This window comes from Hibiscus syriacus, unplaced genomic scaffold (assembly GCF_006381635.1).
Source record: "Hibiscus syriacus cultivar Baekdansim isolate YM2019G1 unplaced genomic scaffold, ASM638163v2 tig00000973_pilon, whole genome shotgun sequence".
Lineage (NCBI taxonomy): Eukaryota > Viridiplantae > Streptophyta > Magnoliopsida > Malvales > Malvaceae > Hibiscus > Hibiscus syriacus.
In genome coordinates this window covers 129,147-140,211 of record NW_024061839.1, presented here as the reverse complement: position 1 = coordinate 140,211, position 11,065 = coordinate 129,147, and the positions used below count along the sequence as shown (strand labels likewise).

At 27.7% G+C, this 11,065-nt stretch overlaps 1 protein-coding gene across 1 annotated transcript; it reads left to right on the top strand.

The window, feature by feature from the left end:
* Positions 1-8,508: 8,508 nt before the first annotated feature.
* LOC120118665 (E3 ubiquitin-protein ligase AIRP2-like) lies at positions 8,509-10,768 on the top strand. Its single transcript, XM_039138681.1, has 5 exons — positions 8,509-8,713; positions 9,449-9,599; positions 9,791-9,857; positions 10,001-10,235; positions 10,487-10,768. The coding sequence occupies exons 1-5, from the start codon at positions 8,646-8,648 to the stop codon at positions 10,695-10,697; spliced, it is 732 nt and encodes a 243-aa protein (XP_038994612.1). The 5' UTR covers positions 8,509-8,645; the 3' UTR covers positions 10,698-10,768.
* The last annotated feature ends 297 nt before the right edge of the window (positions 10,769-11,065 follow it).

Sequence of the window (11,065 nt, the reverse complement as noted above, 5' to 3'; positions counted from 1 at the left end):
TCTTAATATTCTCTCCTCTTTATTAACTTCCAGAATTATACCAGATTTTCACCATGTTTTAAAACTCATTTTATCACTTCATATCTCTTAATTTAACCCTTGACAAGTCAAATTCAACTTCAAATTTTATTAACTCCTTCTATTTCACTAATTCACTTAAAAACTCTTCATATTTAATCCTCCATAACTCATCCATTTTGAAGTTTCAACCTACTTTAATCTCTAAATAATCTTTCTTAGCACCCCAAGAATCAAAACTAAGCTTAAAACTCAAGAATTAACCAACTGAAATTAAACTTACCTTTGCCATGGAGCTTACGGGAAGAGAGGAGGAAGGAGATAACCCAAGCTCCAGACTTTTCTTTTCTTCTCACCCTTTCCACGTGTTTTATAACCTTAAAAGAAAGATAAAAATCTTTCTGGTCAAATGACCATTTTACCCTTTATTTCCTTTAATAATTACTAAATAACCTTCATCATATATTTCCAATAATCATTGAATTATTTCATTCTTCTACTTTAGTCACCAAATTCTGAAACTTTTCAATTTAGTCACTAACCCGGTATTGCGGATGTTACATAACTATTTACCAATTTTACTTTAACCATTGATTTTTCAATTTTATTAATCGAGTCACTTAACTATTTAAATATTGCCAATCAAGCGTTAAATATTAACGGAGGAGATGATGTGGTAGTTAATAAAATTTGTATAATTATACATTTAGTCCTCATTGCTTACACATTCTATTAATTTGGTCATAACTTTTATTTAATTCAATAAACTTAATCCTCAATCCGGTGAAGACATATGTCACTGTGTGATTGGATTTTTTTAATATTTTTTATTTAATAAATTTTTCATCCAATCAAATGGTACCACATGTCACAAATTTAATGAATGGAATAGCCCCCTTTATTTCCCTGTCAGGCACTGTTCAGACTATATTTCTCGATCTAACACCCTTTGCAGAAAGGCGCGCCCCCTGCACCGCGCTTTACGTTGATCTGGCGCCACGTGGGGTAAAACGCGCCCTTACAACGCGCCTTGTTGAACGTGTAAAAAATATGGATGCTAGTTTTGTAAATAAATGTAAATTGGTGCCTAATATGTATTTAATTTCTGTTAGGGTGATATTTGTGTAAAACGCCAACTTTATCTATTTATTTTTTGTGGTATTATTTTTAACAACAGTTAATAATGTTTATTGACTTTTAAAATTAATTATTTAAAAATATTAAAATATTAAAATAAACTTTTAATTACAATTGAGAGATCAAATGAATTATTATTCATTTTTTTTAAAAAAATGCAATAAAAATGAATAAAATTCAATAAAAATATAATGTAAAGCTAAAAAATATCACCTCTTTATTTAAAATATTCTTTCTAATATTAATTTTAAAAAATATTAAATAAATATTAAATTTTAATTTTATTAAAAATGAATAAACATTATTAATTGTTGTTAAAAAATAATAATTAATGAATAATAATTCATTTGATCCCTCAATTGTAATTAAAAGTTTATTTTAATATTTTTTTTATTTTTTAAACAATTAATTTTAAAATACTTTATTCTCAAGACCTAAAGTCAAGTTTATGATTGTTAAACAGTCGTAGGTGTGGAAAGCTACAGGGATCGAATGAAAATCCGATCATACAAAGTCAATAACTCAAAATTGTCTAATTGCTCTCTAAATATCAACTCAATTGTACCACGAATAAACATCTAATCAAAGAGTTAATCTTTTCTGCTCAATCATCACAAAACTGTTTTGTCTCATCATTTTCTCCCGCGTATGAACTCCTTTCTTTTTATAACATTCATGCAAAAGAATATACTTATTGTGTAATTTCATGCAAAAATCAAAATTTGTCGAATTATAAAATAATTTGTAAAAGAATATTTAAAAGTATTTTAAAATATGAATAATTTTATAAAAGTTTTATAACTATTATTTCTTTTACAAAATGATGATGATGATGATAATAAATATTTTATAATTTAAAAAATTATAAATTTCATATATTTTTTAAAAAAAATTTGACTTTTAAAATTAATTGTTTAAAAATATAAAAAAATATTAAAATGAACTTTTAATTACAATTGTCTTTTGCAATAAAAGTCACTCTACTTTTGATTTTTTTGTGCACATGGGCAACTATATTCAACAGAAAAGAATTGAAAAAGAAAGGAGCTCATACGCAGGAGAAAATGATGAGATAAAACAGTTTTTGTAAAGATTGAGCAGAAAATATCAACTCTTTGATCGGATGTTTAATCGTGGTACAATTGAGTTGAAATTTAGACAGCAGATAGACAATTTTGAGTTATTGACTTTGTACGATCGAATTTTCATTCTATTCCTGTAGCTTTCCACACCTACGACTGTTTAACAATCATAATCTTGACTAAAATAAACTTTTAATTACAATTGAGGGATCAAATGAATTATTATTTATTAATTATTATTTTTTAATAACAGTTAATAATGTTTATTTATTTTTAATAAAATTAAAATTTAATATTTATTTTATATTTTTAAAATTAATATTAGAAAGAATATTTTAAATAAAGAGGTGATATTTTTTAGCTTTACATTATATTTTTATTGAATTTTATTCATTTTTAATTTTTTATTGCATTTTTATTTATTTAAAAAAAGTGAACAATAATTCATTTGATCTCTCAATTGTAATTAAAAGTTTATTTTAATATTTTAATATTTTTAAATAATTAATTTTAAAAGTCAATAAACAGAAATTAATTACATATTAGGTAACAGTTTAAAAATATTTACAAAATTAACACCCGAATTTTTTACACATTATCAAGGCGCGTTGCAGGGGGTGCGCCTTACCACACGTGGCGTAAAGCGCGGTGCAGGGGGCGCGCCTTTCTGCAAAGGATGTTAGATCGGGAAATATAGTCTGAACGGTGCCTGATAAGGAAATAAAGGGGGCTAAGGTGATTTTTCGGGAAAATCGCCCACTTTACAGGTTTAAAAATATTAAAATTGTAATATTCTTTTTTTATGTAAATATAAACAAAAATATATTTTATTTTAGGATGATACTGTAACATTCGACAAACACGGATGATCACAGTTAACGATGAGCATCGTTAAATTAATTTATAAAACGTATAATTATAAATTAGTTAAAAGTTAAATGTAATTTAATTAAAAAATAATATTTATAAAACATTAGTTTCTAGGATAAACTATATCATTGACCACCTAACTATTTACCAATTTTACTTTAACCATTGATTTTTCAATTTTATTAATCGAGTCACCTAACTATTTAAATCTTGTCAATCAAGCATTAAATATTAACGGAGGAGATGATGTGGTAGTTAATAAAATTTGTATAATTACACATTTAGTCCTCATTACTTACACATTCTATTAATTTGGTCATAACTTTTATTTAATTCAATAAACTTAATCCTCAATCCGGTGATGACATATGTCACTGTGTGATTGGATTTTTTTAACAATTTTTATTTAATAAATTTTTCATCCAATCAAATGGTGCCACATGTCACCAATTTAATGAATGGAAAATAAATTAAATCAATAACCGTTGTTGGTGGGATTTAAACCTAGGATGCAAGCCGAAAAATTGAGCATTCTAACCACTAAGCTGGACCACTAAATTTGTCTATATACAGGACATAATCTATATAATTTATAATATAGTTAATGGTAATAAATGACCTTATAAGGACTCAAACATGAAATAATTATATTGTATGAAAATATAAAATATATATAAACAAATATTATAATTGATTAATAAATGAATATGTTTTATTTATATTTTAAATAACATTTAATACAAAATTAAAATAAAAGTGAATTTCATATGTTATAATTGAAATGTATCATACTGTAAATTAATAAATTGTCTTTATTTTTCTAATTGTATTGAACTTAAATGTATCATATCTTATATTTTAAAATGTTATAAAGTTGATCAGATTCTATCTTATTTAACAATTCTATATTAAAATAGACTAATTCAGTAAAATCAAGTTTTCCCTAAATTTTTCTTCAAATATATAATGAATAAATAATAAAATATAATATTCTTACTCTAACTAAGATATAAACAAGTCAATGCATAAGTTAGAATGCTTATTACGAAAAGTCTTCAACTATCAAAAGAATTCTAAATCAATGAAACTCTTTGTTATATTTCAATTATAATATATTAAAATTATTTTTATTTTTTCATTAAAATGATTTAGAATATAAATAAAATACATTTATATATTAATCTATTATAATATTTATGCATATATATCATATTATTGTATTATTCAATTATTCCATGTTGGAGTTCTTATTAGGTCATTTTCCCTTTTTTATTATCTTTAACTATATATATTATGATGTGACAAGTTTGTCATTTGAATGGTGCAGGCCAGTCGTTGGGGTGTTTTCTTCCTCTCCTCGCGTCTTGGGTTTAAACCCACCAATATCAGATATCGATTTAATTTATTTTTTATTTATTCAATTGGTGACACGTGACACCATTTGATTTGATGAAAATTTTATTAAATTAAATAAGAATATTAAGAAAAATCCAATCATATAATGACACATGTCACCATCTAATTGGGGATTAAATTTATTGAATTAATTAAAAGTTATGACCAAATTAATAGAATGTGTAAGTAATGAGGACTAAATATGTAATTATATAAATTTTATTAACTGTCACGTCATATCATCCGTTAATATTTAACGGTAGGTAGCTTGATCGACAAGATTTAAATAGTTAGGTGACCCGATTGACAAAATTGAAAAATCAATGGTTAAAGTAAAAGAGATAAATAATTAGGTGGTCAATGATATAATTTACCCTAAAATCAATGTTTTATAAATATTATATTTTAATTAAATTACTTTTAGATTTTTAACTAGTCTATAAATATATGTTTAGTACTTTATAATTTAAGGTTTTATAAATTAATTTAATAATACTCATTGTTAACGGTGTTCATCCATGCTCGATGAGCGTTATATAATTTTTTTTTATTTTATCATTACAAAATATTGACCGATTGAATTATTGTATACATTTATAATATTTTTTTATATCAAAACGTCTAAATTCTTGATTTATCGTTACAAAACACTGACTAATTTCAAAATTTGGTTGTTAGAACGTACTAATGTGAAGTTGGGACTCAAATCATCGTCTTCAATCGCAGCTTAGCTGGTGGCGCCACCTAGGGTAGAGGGGTTTTGGTGTTTCTATCCCCAATTCAAGGGCGTCATTGCCGTCGCCGATCATCCATTTTCCCGACGTCTTTTAAAAGTATTTGGTTCCCATTTTGATAATTAAGAAACGAGGATCGTTTGAATACATTTGAAAGAGATGAGCTTTGACTTTTATCAACCTACACTCTCATCTTATCTGAAATGGTTTGAGGCCCAGGAGACCAACTGGACTCAAAATATCATAGAATTTTAATTATTATTTTACGAAACGTCTTTTTCTTCAAACTACGACTGTCAAAATGCACCGCAAAATACAGCATCTTATCTTGGTTGTGAATATTTAATCCAATTATTTTATATAATTCTTTATTTAAAATGAATTTTAATAAATATAGTTCAATTTTTAATACATGTAATTATTTATTTTAAAATCAAAAATATCTTTTAAAATAAAAAGAAACATTAAATTGAAATAATAGCTCAAATGATTCGGATACATATTTTTCTAGAGGTTGCTATTTAAGGATGTTATTTTCAGATGAATCAATTGAAGCAGCATTTTCGTAGGTCTAACCACTTATAAAATATCAAAGTGTTCTAGTAGATATTTTGGATATATAAAAATTAGGCTGACTTTTCGATTTAGTTTCTTTTTTAGTTCTTGTCGGGATATGACCATTATTGAAAAATATTTAAATATATATATAAGATATATCAACCATGCCAGGTTGCGGATTTTAGGGTGACTCATTGACCTTATCCTTTTGGGGGCCTGGATAAATATGCAGATCAAGCATTTATTAAAATAAAAAATCAATTTAAATGTCCACAAAAAGAACAGATCAATAAAATAACTAAATGCCTGTTTATCGATGATATAATATTAAATATAATTTAAAATAACATATGTAAATTTTTTCTGAAATGAAATATTTATAAAAAGAATGAAAATTTTAGAGAACAAACAAACATAAATCCGAATATTTATGAAATTAATTTTGATGCATAAATTGAATATATAAAAAATTATTTTAAAAATAGTGGATAAAAAAGAGAAAGTAAAAGAAGCGAAAAGAAAAAAAATAGAAAGAAGACTAGTATCACTCTATAAAGGATCAACGTAAGATATAATATTAGAGCATAAATTTATAAATCCTCTAAAATTCTTGAACAAAAATGTATATTTTTTCCCAGGTTCTTTTTTTTTCTTCTTCTTTTAAGCCATTATTGTAGGAGTTTCAAAAATACATTTTTGTGTGTGTTTGATATGAGCTTCTTTAATAAAAGTTTGATGGTGCATTCTTATTCTTACTAAATTTTATGCATTTATATAATCAAGTTAACCGATCCTTATAAAAATATATTAAATTATTCAGCATCGTCCACCATTATAGCCTAATGTAATGATTAATTAAACAAAAGCATTAGTGCATGACTTGATTAAAAATATATTTAAACACAAAACACCTTTGAATTTTATAATTTTTATCGAATTGATCTCGGATATTTTCTTAATCAAATTAAGATTGAATTTTATCATTTAGTTAAATTAATCTTTTATTTTTTAATTAAAATTTTCTAAAATTTTAAAATTTAATAATTTTAATAATTTTAATCAAATTTAATATTTTTTAAAATAAAATTTCCTTAAACTTTAAAATCTAATAAATTTAATAATTTAAATCAAATTTAATAATTTTATCATTTTAGTTAAATTTTGTCGAGTGACACTTATCACGTTTTAATAATTTTAGAGATTTTATTTAAAAAAAACTTAATATATATATTATTATGTTTAAAAAACAAATATTTAAAAAAATATCACATGTCATGCACTTTTAATAAATATATTTTTAATATAATAATATATTTTACTTTATATTAAAATATTCGAAGTTATCGAAATGTGACACATGTCATTGTTGATGGAACCAATATATATTGAATAGTGTCTATTGACATCCTAAAAGTTTTTAAGATACTTTTTTGTCCCTATGAATTATATATATGTGAGGATAATGGCTAAAATAATGTCTTTCAAAAAATAATTTACCAATATAATCCACATCTAACATTATTTCTCATATTAGGGCAATTGTTACAGTACCTTCAAAAGACTTCAGAAATGCATAGAGTTCTCAATTAAAGACTCCAATATTGCTATGCGACTTTAACCTTGGGAAAGTTAAATACGCATGGAAATACATGCGTTTTCCCCCTAAAAATTGAAGTCGCACGACGTTCTTAGCGTCTTTTCCTTTACACTGTAGCAATGATCCTAGATCAAAAAATAATATTGTGAGAGTTTTATATGGGGAATTTTTGTTTCTCGTTGCTCTACACAAGCAAGGAAGCCATATAATATGAGATATGATCTAATTACATAATGTAAAACTATTTTAGTTTTACACAGATTTATGACCGTTAGGTTAGTAAAAATAGATGTCTGATATTAACAATATGAAATAAGAAAATATTTACTGGAAAAAAAAGTCAATCTCAACCATCTATTTTCTATTATCACACAATTTTAGATCTATGTAAAATCTAAAGAGTTTTACACTGTATAAGTGGATCTTAACCCATTTAATATAAAAGAAAAATGACATTTCTTTTAGAAAGATTTTAACACTATTTAAAAAGAAATTGACTCTACATTTAAAATAAATATTTAACAATAAAAATTTTAAAATTTATTTTTTTCTTTTAATTTTTGTTGACAACTCAAAATAAATTTTCTAACTTCACTCCTATATGTCATCTAATGAAAATTTTAAGGACTATTACATTCGAAACACTTAAAATTGACTATTACATTCGAAACACTTAAAATTATAAGTTTTATAACATTATACATTTAAATTAATCGAAAAATAATTTAAACATACAAATAAAAAAAATATAATTTAGATAATTATTTTTATATTAAACTTTTTATTTACCTTGGTTTTATAAAACCTTAGGCGCTTCAACCATGTTTAATAGATTCCGTACTGACAATTACACAATATTCAGTTGATGTAGCCAATAACATTTTCCCACGTCTCCCACCGCGTGGCTCAGAATTCCATCTTGTTTCTTCCTTCCACGTCATTGGCCTTTACAATCTGTTCAGGATCACAAAAAGACTGACAGTATATATAAAAAAATCCAGTACCTGATTATGCTCTAATTAGGGACAATATTGTAATTTCGTAATCCTCCTTCTTGGTTCTCGGTTTGCTTAAAGTCGTAACTGACAGAGTTCGCTAGTTACGAGGCTATTTTGGAATTTACAAGAATACCATTTCTTTTTGGAGTCTGAAGATTTTTCTTTGTCCTTTTGAGAGGCTTCACTTTTGCTGCCTGATTTCTGCGCGCGCGCTTGTTTGTTTGATGGGAATAATTTTCAGGGAAAATACCCGCTCATGGCAAAGTCATCTTTTAAGGATTCACTGAAAGCGCTCGAAGCTGATATTCAACACGCCAATACTCTGTATGCATCTTTCTCTATGTTTTTTTTAATTTAATTTTCTTCCTTTTTTCTGTTTGATATATATATATATACTGGCTGTTTGACTTGAAACAAATTTTTTCCCATATTCCCCTTCTAAAACGAAACAGAGTAATATATACTCAAACAAAGGCCAAACTTCGAATAAAAACTTATGGGTCATGTATTTTTCTTATGGTTGTTGACTTTGTTGGGGATGATTGTTTCTTATGCTTTGTGTTTGACAATAAAAGTTTCACAGCCGAATTATGAAGTTCTGAACATCCTATTCCTGTATAGGTTACCAAAGGTGTCAAACATCTTTTAATCAGTTGTAATTCAGAATGTCATGTATTGTTCATCGACAATGGGTTTAAAATGTTTAGTCAAAACCTCGTATGGGGTTTTCTCAATTGTGTTTGCTCAAGGCCACATACAAATGAAATTGTCCAACCCAACAATGAGCTCTGAATGAAGGGTATCCCTTGATTGTAATTTGTATATGATCTAAGCTTACATTCTTTGTATGAAAAAATTTGGTTTCTGGACGATGGATGGAGTTAATGAATATTGTCCTTTAGTTGTACCTGTAGCTACTGAGGAACAAACTCATCGAGTACCAATTTCCGCAGTCAATGCTAATTTATGAGTGCACAGTAGGAGTGACGGCCTTTTTTTCATTTATTTTTTGCTTTATTAATAGCATTACTTGATTATTAACCCTGTATCCGATTTCAGGGCATTAGATTATCCAAGAGAGAAAGATGGAGCACGTCTTCAAATGCGACTCTCCTACAGTCCTGCCGCTCAGTTTTTCCTTTTTCTTGTTCAGTGGAGTGATTGTCAACTAGCTGGTTCTCTTGGTTTGCTCCGAATACTTATTTATATGGTATGGTTCCTTTCACCATACAATTTTTGGTGATATTATCTTTATCTCTTCCAGTTGTTTGATTTTGTTTCGCATAACGCCTCCAACTCCCCCCAGGTTATTTCGCCGTTCTTTTCTTTATGGTATCAAAATTTTAATCTGTTACCTGATACATACTTGCGATTGCGATGCAATGTCATGAATTGGTGCAGACTTACGCGGATGGCAAGACCACCATGTCAGTTTATGAGAGGAAAGCCAGCATCAGAGAATTTTATGGTCAGTGAGTTTTCTGAGAAATCAAAAGTTTTACTTGATATGCTTATTCTCTGTCTTGGTCTCTCTTTCTAATTGTTGGTGCTGACAATGTACAAGCTTCACTAAAGGGAAATCAGGCTCACTAGTTTGATTTTCTTAAACAGCGGTTATATTTCCTTCTTTGTTGCAACTTCAACAAGGCATTACCAGTTTGGAAGATAGGAAACAGAAAGAAGTGTGTACCATGAGGTACCGAAAGAAGGATGAATCTGAAAGGGGGAAACTCTCCGAAATTGACTTGGAAAGAGAAGAAGAGTGTGGAATCTGCATGGAGATGAACGGCATGGTTGTTTTGCCTACTTGCAGTCACTCTTTGTGTTTGAAGTGTTATCGGGATTGGTAAGTTGTTCCGTTCTCCGAGTACTACTTCATTGAACTGTTATGTGGATCGATGACCATGTGTATGCTGTACGTCCTTGAGTCATTAACCTTTTTATTCTTTCTTTAGTAGAATTATCCATGAGGGAAGCTACCATAGCCGGTTTTATTGCATATAATTAATGCCTACAATATCTTATAGGTTCATGATTCGTGTTCCACTCTTCCTTTGTAAGTGATCCAGTGCTGTTTCATTTTCGCGTTAATTTCAGGCACGGCCGATCTCAGTCATGCCCGTTTTGTCGGGACAGTCTCAAAAGGGTAAACTCGGGTGACCTTTGGATTTACACGGAGAAGAGTGAGGTAGTTGAATTATCATCAATATTGAGAGACAATTGTAAGAGGCTGTTCATGTACATTGATAAATTGCCTCTTATTGTCCCAGACCCTGTATTTGTTCCTTATGATGTTCATGTTCGGTGATTGCTTTAATATTGGGGCTTCCATCATAATTGTCTGTATATACATATATATAACTAGTATGACTGTATAACTATCTACTTGCTTTCAGAGTATAATTAACTATCATTAAATGCTTCCGAATCCGGAGTCGTAGGCTTGGATCACAAACTCTTCTGCAGACAATCTGGTGAAAATCAGATCCTAAGAACCACATACCACATGCAATTGGGTAGCTTCTAAACTCAATTTCATTGCTTTGATATTGTTACCAAATGAAAACCCAGATTAGATCTCTCTCAGGCTCAGCAATGGAACCACAGGAATATTAATAATTAAGGAAATTGGTCGCATCATACAAATTATACCTGCATAGGCTAAAAAATCTGTTC